Source organism: Lutra lutra, chromosome 6 (assembly GCF_902655055.1).
Source record: "Lutra lutra chromosome 6, mLutLut1.2, whole genome shotgun sequence".
Taxonomy (NCBI): domain Eukaryota; kingdom Metazoa; phylum Chordata; class Mammalia; order Carnivora; family Mustelidae; genus Lutra; species Lutra lutra.
In genome coordinates, this window is record NC_062283.1 from 130944279 (window position 1) to 130958686 (window position 14408).

At 40.2% G+C, this 14408-nt stretch overlaps 1 protein-coding gene across 1 annotated transcript in view; it reads left to right on the forward strand.

Annotated features, from left to right (window-relative positions):
- Window positions 1-14408, forward strand: part of LOC125102363 (uncharacterized) — a 185629-nt gene that overhangs the window by 85812 nt on the left and 85409 nt on the right. Inside the window, exons 19-23 of the mRNA XM_047733495.1 lie at window positions 1459-1687; window positions 5479-5681; window positions 7940-8095; window positions 10278-10371; window positions 11322-11459. Of these exons, the coding sequence (XP_047589451.1) occupies window positions 1459-1687; window positions 5479-5681; window positions 7940-8095; window positions 10278-10371; window positions 11322-11459 (820 nt within the window). The remainder of the gene's footprint in view (window positions 1-1458; window positions 1688-5478; window positions 5682-7939; window positions 8096-10277; window positions 10372-11321; window positions 11460-14408) is intronic.

Below are 14408 nucleotides of genomic sequence, written 5' to 3' on the forward strand. Positions count from 1 at the left end.
AGAGAAGGTACATAACTTTAAGTCACCCCCTTGACGTGTAGTTTGAATTCCCATTCCTTCCTGGCCGTGGAGGGTAGTGAGGGAATCGGCAAGTGGGTGATAAACCCCAGGCTGGTCTGCAGGGCCCGTGATCACAATCTTTCTATGGCCTTCAAAGGGTGGAGAACTTGTCCAGCTCCTTTCCATATGTAACAAGTACCTGTTGAGCTCCTATAGCTCTCAGGCCACTGTGCTGGGAGGTGAGGGCACAGTTGTGAACAATCGAGGCACAGCCTGGCGCTCCTGTCAAGTGCACACTTTCAGTGGGACATTGCCACACTGGGCTATGGAATCCTCCTGGGGACCAGCAGGTTGTCGGGGGATTTCATAGCTTATGTTCCAAGCTTATCCCTTGAGAAAGAGCCCTGGGAGTTCCAGGCACAAGACAGCATGTTCTCCACAGACCTTTCTCAGGAGTGTTTTCTTCACTGTAACAAGCTTGGGACATCAGTTGGGGCGGGGGGGTGGGGAGGGGGGCTGGCTATAAAAAAGACTCTATTGTTCAGGAAATGGGTTTTTGGCAGAACTTGGTAGAACTATATGGGTACAAAGACCTGTCAGAATAGTCTCAAAAGCAAATGTTATTTGCTTAATGAGATTCCTTTCCAACCTTAGGGTTGTATTTTTTAAGACCTAGAACAAAGAAGAATCCCATTTTCATAGGTTTAACAAGTATTTACGCTCTTTAGTACCATGTAGATTTTTCCATGTAGGAAAGGCCCTTGACTTATGCTGTATCCTCTATTTTGAAAGGAATACCGACAGACAAGCATTTTCTCATTTCTGGTCTCACCCATTTATAAGATAGAACATTCTTATGGAGAACATGAATGATTCCAGCAGCTGTGTACAGAGTTTAAAATTTCTCTTTGTTTATTACCATTTGGGGGGAAAAGGATAAAGACTCATGGAAAAATATAGAAACCAGTCATGGACATTATTTGTTTAATATTTTTACTTTTAAGTTATATTTTCATCTTTAAGTTGTTTTCAAATATTTGAATGCCAATTAATGTTTACAGGTTTACCATATACAGTTGAAGACCTATTAGGGTAGTCTGGGTAAAGGAGATGTGTGATCTTTCTGTATACTGTTTCCTACCATTGCATGTGAATCTAAAATGGTTTCACAATGAAAAAGTTTAATTAAACAAGCAAAAAGAATCAGATTGGACTTTTAGGAATAAACTCTTACAGCTTCCACTTTTAAAGCGATTCACGTTAAAGCAAAGGGCATGTTGTATAATTGGGTGGAGTCTGGATGGCCTCTTTGGCCCCTTTTAACTTCTAATTTTTTATAATGCCCTAGAGTATAGCAGCTATTTTATAAGTCTTAAAAAATGAAAAATTCAAATATCTTTTGAAATAGATTAAGTTCTTCATTGTGTAAAATTGTCATTGATTAGTCCTCTTTTTAAGCCCAGCTTTGAAAAATATTTATCTGCTGGAGTTCCATCCTTCCCTGGGCCTGGCATCACTCATCTCCCGATCCCTTGAGCACCTCCTCCAGGAGGCCCGCCACACCTGCAGACCAACATCCGCCAGCAGCTTCACCTTGCTGGAGAGACGTGTGCTTCGGCTGGCCCTGGATACGTGGCTTACACTGGCCAGGCCCGAGTCCTGGTACAGCACTCAGCTCCAGAGGGATGTAGGTTCTCTGAAGAGGGTCGGGGAGGCGGGGGTTCTTTGGCAAAGAGAATGTTTCCACCCAGATGTTACTACTTAGCTATGTTTTTCTGTTTGGCTCTGTTCCTCCCCTGTTTGGCCAGAGACAGATCATAGCCCTAGGCCTTGCCAACATTTTTATGTAATTCTTTTTTCATTTTTGGTCAAAGTTTCTACTTTATCAGGATACTGCTACATTTAGAAGGGAGATGTACATAGGTATGTGGGAAATGTTTTCAGGCCTAATATATATATATTTTTTTTAACTATATATATATATATATTTTTTTAAGATTTTATTTATTTATTTGACAGAGAGAGAGAGAGATGATCACAAGCAGGCAGAGAGGCAGGCAGAAAAGGGAAGCAGGCTCCCTCCTGAGCAAAGAGTCCGATGCGGGGGTCGATCCCAGGACCCTGAGATCATTACCTGAGCCAAAGGCAGTGGCCTAACCCACTGAGCCACCCAGGCTCCCAACAATATATATTTTTATTAAAAGTTATATATTTCATTTTCACTAACTATTCCTGAAATTCCCTCTTTTTGTCCTGAGCTGAGATCTGGTACAGGAGAGAGAGAGTACTGAGTGAGGAGTCAGGGACCTGGACTCAAGTTCAGCCCTGCCATTAATTTCCTGTGTGACTCTGAACACGCCTCTTAGCCTCTCTGAGCTTCCCTTTCCTATTTTCTAACATTATGTTTGTGTATTTGAGGAGAGGAGGATGGAAATGAGCTTGATGGTCTCTAAAGTCCCTTTCAACTCTAATGATCTGTGGTTCAAACTGTGGCCTAATGATTTACCTGGCGTTTATAGTTAGATTTTAATTCTTTTCTTTTTCTGTTAAGGCTATCAGAGTTGAGCCTGGGTTCCAATTTGACCTTACTCTGTGTGGGTAAATACTTTATGATGAAAGAACTTTTAAGGGCCCCAGCTGCAAAAAAAAATATCCCTTCCATGTGTCTGCCTTGGCCTCCTATTCCCTCTTGCCCAAACTAAAATTTTATTTTACTTTAATTAGTTTTAAATTGATCAAAAATAATCAGAATTTTAGCAAAAGAAGAAAGCAAAAAAAAAAAAATTACCCTAAATATAATCACTCAAATGCATTCACAATAAATTCACAATTCACAAAAAATTCACAATTTTTCTGAATTCACGTCTTCTTTATTTATTTATTTTTTTTTTTTTAAAGATTTTATTTATTTGTCAGAGAGAGAGGAGAGCGAGCGAGCACAGGCAGACAGAATGGCAGGCAGAGGCAGAGGGAGAAGCAGGCTCCCCGCCAAGCAAGGAGCCTGATGTGGGACTCGATCCCAGGACGCTGGGATCATGACCTGAGCCGAAGGCAGCTGCTTAACCAACTGAGCCACCCAGGCGTCCCTCACGTCTTCTTTAAATGGGTGTTAACATAGTTACAATCATATCCTTCATACCCTCCCCCCTGTTTTCCTTAGTTAACATTGTATTATATATTTTTCCATATTACTAACTGGTCTTTATACTCACATTTATGAGTATAATTCCCTCAAGGGATGAATCACAACTTATCCAACTATTTCCCTATTGTTGGACATTCAAGTCGTTTCTAATTTTTCATTATTATTAAAAATGTTATAAGGTACAAAATAAAATCTTTAAAAAAAAAAAAGGGGGACGCCTGGGTGGCTCAGTTGGTTGGACGACTGCCTTCGGCTCAGGTCATGATCCTGGAGTCCCGGGATTGAGTCCCGCATCGGGCTCCCGGCTCCGCGGGGAGTCCGCTTCTCTCTCTGACCTTCTCCTCGCTCATGCTCTCTCTCACTGTCTCTCTCTCAAATAAATAAATAAAATCTTTAAAAAAAAATGTTATAAGGTACATCTCCATGCTTACAGATTTTTCCATATTTTAAATCAATTCCTTTTGAAACATTCTTAGAAATGGAATCACTGGAACAAAATTTAAGTCTTTGGACGCAATTTGGAATATTGAAATGCCACCAATAATTTAAAAGAGTACCGATTATGCCACATTATACAGTATTAAGCATAAGCATATAAGGTCTATATATATTTATATAAGTATAAATATATCTGTCTCTCTATATACACAACATTGCACTGTTGGCATTGCACTGTTAATTTTCATTTCCTTGGTATTTGTTGAGACTAAATATCCTTCCAAAAGTCTTGCTACAAGCTGTATTTCTTGTGACTCTTCTGTTCTTTCCCTTTATTTATCTCTTAGAATCCTAATGTCATTCCTGTCCACTTACATGAGCTCCCTTAAATGAAAGCCTTAACCCTTTTGTCTATCATATTTTCTGCAATATTTCTCCCTATTTGTCTTTTTATTTTTTTAACTTTATTTTCTTATAGAAGAAAATCCGTTGATCTTTTTCTTTGTGACTTCGTCTATCTTCCTAAATCCAGAAAGCAAATCATTTCCCAGATGTTATATGTCTTACTTTTTTCTAATTTCCTAAGGTTTTGATTTCATTTTAAAAATATTTAACTTCTTAGTATTCTACCTGGAGACAGACAGACAGAGAGAAAGAGAGAGAGGGGGGAGGATATGAAGGAGGGTATGGCTCAAAATTCCAAAATTACCAGTCATGTATCTTACTACCAGTTAGTCCAGATTCTTTTCACATTGTATTATGGTACCAGAGCTTTTAAATGTACTTTAAATTCTCTTATAACTCATAGTGAATATTTGAGATACCTGTCTAGTTTCCCATTGATGCCATGCCAGTTTTAACTATTATTATTATTTTTAAAGTGGGTTCAAATTTGTATCCAGAAATGGTAAATCCTCAGATTAACCTTTTGCATTAGGCCAAAAAATGGGGCAGGTATTGCCCTCAGAAGACATGCAGAAATTAGTTTAATACATTTCTTTATCACTTTGGAAGACTCCAAGAATTGAGAAATTGCATCTTCAAGTAGAACAGGGCTATGGTAGATGAGTGGACAGATAAGGGAGCTGGTGTACCCTTAGGGAGCCGAGCCAGGAAAGGCAGATGTGGGGGCCCCAACTGGGTCCTTGCTGGGAGTAAGTGGGAGGGTACCAGAGACATCAGAGCAGAAGAGCCAATCATGCCAGGAGGGAGTTAAAGAACAATGAAGTTATTTCAAAAATTGCCCAGGGCTGGCTCTTCCACGAGGACACTGTAAAGGCAGCTTAGCGTATTGTTAAACTACTGAACTTGGAATCAGGAAGTGTACATCTACTCTTGGTACTGCTGTGTGACCTTGGAAAGTTGCAGTGTTGCTTCAGATTTTTCACTGATGAAATGGAAATCATGGCATCTGTGGTTTCTACTTCATGGGGGATCTTGTGAAGATAGATATGAGGTAATGTATGTGAAAACACATAGAAATTTTGAAACTGCAGTTAGAAGAGGAAATTGTTATTATTATTGGCCTCTAAAGTACTTGGAAAATATCAGGGATTTCTACTTCTGTTCTTTATTTTGGCTTAAAGTATTTATAACAATGATAACAGCGAATGCTATGTACCAGGCACTTTTGTATATATTAATCACTTAAACTTTCCCAACAGTTCTATTAGGTAATTATTATCTACTTGTTCCTCTCAGCTACTGTTACTATTCTTATCCCCCTTTGCAGATGAGGGAACTGAGAGATAGCAAAATTACACAGACTTATAAGTGGCAGTGCTAGGACTTGAACCCGGGAAATCTGAGTCCAGAGGCTGTGCCACCTACAGTGTTTTTCTTAATGTACGAACTTTCTTTTTTAAGTTTTTAAAAGTGCTTTTGTTTTCTTCCAGCTGTTTTCAGCTAAAGTAATGGGAGATCCCTTTCTCCTGGAGGAGATAGGTCTGCTTGCTCTCAAGTCTGCCGCAGACGAAGGACAGAACCAAAGCCAAGGTTCTTCTGTGCACCTCCTGGAGACATTTTCGAAACTTCTGGAACTTGTGACCCTCCGCCACCGGCTAATAGAAATGAGTCTGGAGAGTGTACACTTAGCTCGGTTGGTAGGGGGACTAAGGATCTAGGTGGGGGAGAACAGACCACAGGTTTCCCTGTCTATAATCTTGTTCCCTTGGTGCTCCAGGGCAGTCAGAGTGAGCTTTCTAAATGGCTGAAAGGACCACTTTGCTCACTTCTTCCTTCTCCACCCAGGCCACCCTACATGCCTCTCTGACCACTCAGCTAGGCTAGGCCCTCTTCCCAGCACCTGGGCTTCCTCTCCATTCAGTACACTGCCTTTCACTTAGATGCTTAAAACTGGTTTATCAGTTTTCCTGCTGGTGTAAGCTCTCTGGTTGCAAAAACAGTGTCCATGTTGCTTCCTGTGGTATCCCATCACCCGGTATGAGGCCTGACCTACACGGTCCCTCTGAGTATTTACTGGATTTGCTCTTAATTATGATGAGGTTGAATAGCAGAGCAGAAGCAGTAGAGAGACTAGAGGGAGGTGAGGGAGGAGTCAGTGACAGTAGCCAGGCCTGCAGAGGTTTGGAAGATTCAAGAAGGAGAGCAGAGAGATTGAAGAGTTAGGTTTAAGGTATGAGTGTGTAGTAGATGGGAAGATATCCAAGTGGACATGTTCTATGAACAGGAAAGATATGGAGTTAAAGAGTCTGTTGCAAACATGTATGAGTTATGTTCTAGTCCTCATGAGAGGCCATACAGACCTAAAGGGTCCAGTCATCTACCACCAACCATTACTGAGGGCCTGCTATGGCCAATATCTGTACTGGGCACTTTATGTGTATTCATTCATTGAATTTCCAGAATATCCTTACTAATATTTTACCAACAAGGAAGTAGAGGCTCAGAAAGTTAAGTAATTTGCCTAAGATCACATAACTAGAAAGTACTAGAAGCAGAATTCAAACTATAAGTTAAGATATTTATTAACTTTTATGATACTGCCGCCCCATAATTTTTGATCCTTGTTTTCAGGGAGCTCACAATTTAAATCTTAGTTCTACTACAGTTTAATATGATATTTTAGTCATACAACCAAAATACTATAGGAACTCAGAAAATGTATTATTTCATTCTTTATAAGTGGATCAAGGAAAACTTCATAAAAGAGGCACTGTTGAGGGATAAACTGTGTCCCCTGGCCGGTTCGTGTGTTCAAGTCCTAATCCCCAGTGCCTCAGAATGTCACCTCATTTGAAGGTAGGGTCTTTACAGAGGGAATCAAGTTAAAATGAAATGATTAGGATGGGCCCTGTTCCGATATGACTCGTGTTCTTATAAGAGGAGGAAAGTTGGACACAGACATACAAAGAAGGAAGATGATGTGAAGACACAAGCAGAAGATGGCCATGTGTAAGCCAAGGAGAGGGGCTTGGAACAGATCCTTCCCTCATGGCCCTCAGAAGGAAACAACCCTACCAACACCTTGATCCCAGACTTCTAGCCTCTAGAACTGTGAGACAAATCTCTGTTTATGGCACTTTGTCACAGGAGCCTAGCAAACTAATAGAGGTGCCCTTTGAATTCAGCCTTAATGTACCAACTTTTCAAAATGGAGAAATGTGTTAGAATGTGGGTGTGGGGGGTGGGGAGACATTCTAGACTCTTAAGGCTGAACTGCCAGAGGGGCATCTGAATGGGGCCTTGCTGCAAGCCATGTAAATGTGGGAGTAGAGCTCAGAGTTGGGACAGGACAGAGGTAGGCTCACAAGTTCTTATACTAGGGGGTGATCATTAGGGCTTAGGGTTGGAAGACGAACTCCCCAAGGAGGGGACAGAAAAGATGAGAAGAGGACCAGGTTTAAAACCCCAGGAAATACTAGGATTTGAAAATAAAAGAGGAAGAAAAGCCAATGAAGACTGAGAGATAGTGGTCATGAGGCAGGAGTGTGGAGACCCTGAATCCAAGAGAACAAAGATGTTCCTCAAAGAAAGGACAGTTACCAGCTGTAAAGAGCTCTGAGAGAAAATAGTGAGCCTTGTATTGAAAGCAGTATGGGTGACCCCATGAGCACTATGAAGACAGAAGCCAGCTTGCAGGAAATGAGAGTGGAGGAAGTGCCCAAGCATATCTCCTCCTACTTTAACTACTATATTTAACTGTCCGTCATAGCGTAAAGTGGATGCAAGACCTTTATGACTCATTTACTTTGTACTGGACTTGGCTTACTCTTGTTTTGACTTTTACTTTTGTGCTTATTCAGATTTTTTGGGTTTTCTTACCACTTACTTTTCTTTTAGTGGAAAATAATAGCAAATGCTCTTGGTTCTTTATCTAACCCCCCCCCCCTTTAGTCTCTATAAGGAACTGGCATGGGAGATGGGTTTTGAAGAGTTCCATTTGTATCTGAGGCCCATTCACTTTGAATTTGCATCACTCAAAGACAAAGTGGACCACCCTCCTCCTGTCTTTATCACCTCTCTGCTGGAGGACAGTGATCAAATGGACAGGTGAGCCTTGAAAAGGTCAAAGTGAAAATAATGTAGTGGTAGAATGAACGGTCAGTGAAAAATAATTTCTATCACCACTGGCACACAAATACAATTTTATTTCCAAATTCCCTCTCTTATATTCTATCTGTCATGATGCCATTTCTTTTTTCTTTTTCTTTTTTTTTCTTTACTAAGGGGCAGGGGAGATCTCAGTGAAGGGGGATAATTGAATTGAAAAACACTGATTAATGGAAGAATTGGATCAGAGAGCTCAAGTGAGATAGAATCACAGGCTCAGCCACTGCCCAGGTTGACCATGTTGCTTCTGGGTATAAGGAGGTGGGAGGGTTAACGATGGACCAGAAGTCCAGATCACTTCTTACTTTCCCTGGAATGAGGAAGAAGTCAGTCAAATTTTTTGAGCAGCTGTTTCCTTGAAACTCTAATATCATGTACGAATCTAACATGCATGGCAATATCTCAGTCCGACTCTTTTGCTGGCCAGCAGCAGAAGCAGACTCAAAGCAATGAAACTTCTTCATGACCCATAGGTTCAGCCCATTGCTGGAAAGAAAACACTCTGGCTACTGGCAGATCATGAATCTACTTAGTTGGGAAAAGAATCCTTTTCCTCTGGGCAGAGTCAGCCTTTGATGTGTGCTGAGAAGAAACCTCTGTCTCCCTATTCTCTCCTTCTCTTCTAATTTGTCCTTCCCCTGAGGGTCCTAGCTCTGTCCCTGGAGATTCCTGGTACTGCCCCCCGCCCAAGGAAAGCAAAGATGACTCCAAGGGGGGAAAAGTCACCTTTGTTTTGCTAGTGTGGCTTAGCGCTCAAAATGTAACTTTGATGTGTTAATACGTTAAAGGACTCCTCTCTTCTCCAAAAAGACCATGGGTTGAAATGGAGAAGGTTAGAATGATAGAGTGTGAATAGAATTTCTCAACCTTGGTATTATCGAGATTTGGGGCTGGGTAACTCTTTCTTAGAGGGGGCTGTCCTGTGCAGCAGAAGTGGCTTATCAGCACCCCTGACCATTGCCTCCTAAATGCCAGTAACACATCTCCTTCCTGACTGTAACAATCTCAGATGTCTCCAGACATTTCCAAATGTCCCCCGGAGGCAAAATATTTCCTAATATAACCTGTTGCACTAGCTAAACCAAAAAGAGAATTTATCATAAGGATATAGAGATATCTCACAGACGGCAGGAAGGGTGATTGGGCCTCAGATGAGGCTAACTAGGTCTCCAACCTGGAGCCAAGCTATTCTCTGGCTCTTCTAGGGCCTCCTACTGGGGCTGGTATTCTACACTGATGTGAAATAGGGCATATTTTTGTTCAACTGGAATCAACCAATCAGCACAAAGTGCCCAAATCATCTGTGACCTGGTCAAGCTGTGATTGGTTCTCCCAACAATGACCCAACACTCCTACAAGATCTGGGAGCCTTCTGAGTTACCAGGGGAAGGTTTATGCATCCAAGGATCTTGTGTCTTGAGTTTGCATTTATTTTATGTATGTTAATTCCTTGAAGTTGCCACTTTGGAGTGCTGTTATAACAACAACATATATCAAACATGAGCATAGTGGCTTACATTTTAAAAAGCATGTTCATGCATATTATCCCATTTAATATTTGCCTTAACCCTATGAGATAGGTGATATCTCCCATTTACAGATGAAGAAACCAAGATTCATAGATGCTAAGTTACTTGACCAAATCTCATAGGTATGGACAAAGGACCATATCCCAAGGCATAAACATGGTTGCAAAGAACATTTAGAAAATTATTGGGGAAAAAAAAAAAAAGAAAAAATTATTGGGGCAATGGAAGAGAGCAAGAACTGGACAGCTTTTAGGGAGTGGACAAAGGGGCTTGAGTTAGTGAAGAGCCTGAAGACATGAGGTCAAAGGTACAAAGAGGAACAGGATAAAACAGTAGAATGGGTTTCAAGAGAAAAGAATTTGGAGTCAGTGGTCACCACGAGGAAACTGCAGGGAGATCAAGTCCCATAAGGATTGAAAAGATCCCAGAGCCCTTCAGTCTTTGGGCAGAAATATCAAGTCTTATGTAATATCTGTACTTGGTATTATTGTGGATGTCTCAGAGCTGATCGCATACGATTTGGTCCCATCAGAAAGGGCATCTGTTGACTAACAGCACAGAACAACAGAACAATGTCATGTTTCTTCTTGCAGATATGCTCCTGCTACCCTTGTCTTAGCCATCTCTGAGGTGGATGATAACCAGGTTGGGAAGTTCAGCTTTTATACAAAGGAAGCCATCCTTAAGGTAAATTATTTTTTTAAAGAAAACTAAAGTAAAATTAAGCAATTTGCTTACGTATTTCTTTAAAAATCCTCATATTTAATTCAGATGTTTGGATCCCATGTAGAAAAAAAGCTTCTGGCTCATAAATAATGATGATCACCTTGTCTTATTTGTTGTGCGTATTGGTCTGGTTTAAACCCTAGAGCCTGCACCACCGCTTGCAATAACTTCTGTTAGGTTTTAAAAGGAAGCACATGTTGTGAGCCATCTTTGTGCCAGCTTTTTAAAATACGCACCTGTTATTGGAGCTTTTACCTGATCTTCTTAAATTTGGTGCTGTTATTTTTCCCCTTCCACTTAAGTGAATTTCTTTGCTCCTGTGCATGTGTGTGTAGGTTTGTATTTGTGTATTTTCTACTTTTTGAATTTTTTTTTTAAAGATTTTATTTATTTGAGAGGCAGTCAGAGAAAGCATGAGTGGGGGCGGGGGAAGGACAGAGGGAGAGGGACAAGCAGACTCCCTGCTGAATGTGGAGCCCACTTCAGGACTCAATCCCAGGACCCCGAGATCATGGCCTGAGCCAAAGTCCGATCTTTTAACTGACCAAGTCACCAAGGCACGCCTGTGTGTGGATTTTCTAAACGTTAATCTAATCTTGGCGGTTTTTAAAAGGCTGCCACTGGGCATGTTTGCTAGTTCATCGGAGCCTACTCATCCTTTTCTGACCAGAAACCTGATGGTGTCCAGCTACAGGGCAAATCGGGCCAGGAGGGTGCCTTCCTGGGATGAAATGGTGCTTAGAAAGAGACCAGATTCACTCCTGTGGCCGAGAAGGAGCAAGGATTCTCAGCTCACCGTGCAGTTTGATTCCTATGTTGACATGTTAAATAAGTGGTGATCTCAAATCCTCTACTTCATCTCTTTCTTTATGGCAGAAATTCCTAATACCTTTCACATTTTCTTCCTTTAGCTCTTATTCCATTCAGGAGTGGAAAATATGCAAGTGACCCTTGCATGCCAAGCAGCTCAGAAAAATGCCTTGATGGTGGCTGTCCAGCAGGCATCCTTCTATCCCATGCCCCGGTGGGGCTGTCCTGCTGATGCAAAGGTCAGCTTATAAGATAGAGAAACCTGAGACATGCTACCACTATGACAGCAGATGCCAGGGTATCCTTCCACCCCTTCTTTCCCTTAGCCTGCCCCCTCTCTCCTCCCTTCTTTCCTTCTTCCCCTCCTCCCCTTCCTTCTCTTTCTTCCTTCTTTACCTTCTTTTCTATCATTTTATCTTCTTTCCTTCCCTCCTGCCCTCCTTTCCTTCTTTCCTAATGTGAAGTCAACACATGAACAGATCCTTACTGAGTCTCTTAATTTTTAGTGATTTGCAAACAAATTTTTCTTTGTGTGTTACTCTGTGATATTGGCTAGCTAGAATCATCCAGCAGAAAACATCTTGTTCCTCCACCTCGACCCTTTGTAGATAACTGACTTTATTGTTTTCTGTCTTATTCTTTCTGCATTGCTTTTTGCAAATGTAAACGGAGACATTTGTCCCTTCTTTTTTCTACAAAAGGTAAGACACAATGTATAACCCATCCCCCCCAGATTTCTGTGGTTGTTATTGAGATCTAATTTACATAACATAAAATTTACCCCTTTAAAGTATATAATTCACTGGATTTCGTAACCTTCATCACTATCCAATTCCAGATCATTTTTCATCACTTTCAAAGGAAATCCTGTACCTATTAGTAGTCACTTCCCATTCCACCCCCTTCCCTCAGCCCGCAGCAAACAGTAATCTACTTTCTGGCTCTATAGATTTTCCTGTTCTGAACATTTCACATAAATGGAATCATTCAACATACAGTCTTTTGAATCTGGATTTTTTTCACTTAGCATGTTTTCAAGTTTTATCCATGTTGTAGAATGTAGAATCAGGACTTCATTCCTTTTTACTGATGAGTAACATTTCATTATATAGAGAGATCACATTTTATTTATCCATTCATCAGCTGACAGATATTGGGTTGTGTTACTTTTTGGCCATTATAAATAAGGCTACTGTGAACATTCGTGTGTAGGTTTTTACAAGGACATATGTTTTGAGTTTTGTTAACCCTTGTTAATGTCTCTCTTTTTTTATTTTAGCCCTCCTATTGGGAGTAAAATGGTATCTTATTGTGGTTTTGATTTGCATTTCTCTAATTACTAATGACATTGAACATCTTTTCATGTGCTTATTGGCCACTTATATGTCCTCATTAGAGAAATTTCTATTCAAATTCTTTCCCTTTTATATAAATAAAATTTGTCTTTTCATTATTGAATTATAAGTTATTTATGTATTCTGAATACAAGTATCAGTACATGTATACTTACCAAGTATATGATTTGCAAATATTTTCTCCCATTCTGAGGGCCATCTTCTCACTTTCTTGATGGTATCCTTTGAAGCAGAACTTTTTCATTTTGATGAGTTCCATTCATCCAGTCTTTCTTTTGTCATTTATTCTTTTGGTGTCATATTTAAGAAATCGTTCCTGAATCCAAAGTCACAAAGGTCTATTCCTCCGTTTTCTTCTGAGAGCTTAGGTCTTGCATTTAGGTCTATGTCCATTTATGGTTAATTTTTGTACGTAGTGTGAGGAAAGGGTCTAACCTCATTCTTTGGCACATGGTGTGTTGTCCCAGCACTATTTGTTGAAAAAACTCATCTTTCGCCATTGAATTATCTTGACACCTTTGTCAAAAATCAATTGACCATAAATGTAAGAGTGTATTTCTGGACACTGAATTCTAGTCCATTGTTCTATATGTCTATTTTTATGTTACTACCCCTGCTGTTTTGATTACTGTAGAGTTGTATTAAGTTTTGAAATTGAGAAATGTGAGTCCTCCAACTTTGTTCTCCTTTTTCAGGATGGCTTGAGCTATTTTGAGACCCTTGAATTTTTATATGAATTTTAGGATCAGCTTGTCAATTTCTGCACACACACACACACACAAAAAAAAAACATTTGAGACTTTGACAGGGATTGGATTGAATCTATAGATGAGTTTGAATACTATTGCTGTCTTAAGTCTTCTGATCCATGAACATGGATGTCTTTCTATTTATGTCTTTAATTTCTTTCAACAGTATTTTGTAGTTTTCAGTGTACAAGTTCTGTACTTCTTTTGTTAAATTAATTCCAAAATATTTTATTTTTTATTCTGTTATTATAAATGGAATTGTTTTCTTAATTTCATTTTCAGAATGTTTATTGCTAATATATAGAAATGCCATTTGTTTTTGTATATTGATCTTATATCCTGCCACCTTACTAAACTAGTTTATTAGTTTTAGTAGTTTACTTGTATGTATGTATGTATTTCTTGGGATTTTTTTTTTAATTTTTTTATTTTTTTTCAGCATAACAGTATTCATTATTTTTGCACCACACCCAGTGCTCCATGCAATCCGTGCCCTCTACAATACCCACCACCTGGTGCCCCCAACCTCCCACCCCCCAACCCTTCAAAATTCTCAGATCGTTTTTCAGAGTCCATAGTCTCTCATGGTTCACCTCCCCTTCCAATTTCCCTCAACTCCCTTCTCCTCTCCATCTCCCCTTGTCCTCCATGCTATTTGTTATGCTCCACAAATAAGTAAAACCATATGATAATTGACTCTCTCTGCTTGACTTATTTCACTCAGCATAATCTCTTCCAGTTCTTGGGATTTTTTTAAAAGACTTTATTTGGGTGCCTGGGTGGCTCAGTTGGTTAAGCAACTGCCTTCAGCTCAGGTCATGGTCCCAGAGTCCTGGGATCGAGTCCCACATCAGTCTCCCAGCTCCATGGGGAGTTTGCTTCTCCCTCTGACCTCCCCTCTCATGCTCTCTCTCACTCTGTCTCTCTCTCTCAAAATAAATAAATAAAAATCTTTAAAAAAATAAAATAAAATATTTATTTGAGAGAGAGAGAGAGCACAAGCAGTAGGGGAAGGGGCAGAGGGAGAGGTAGAAGCAGACTTCCCACTAAGCAGGGAGCCTGACACAGGGCTCAATCCCAGGAC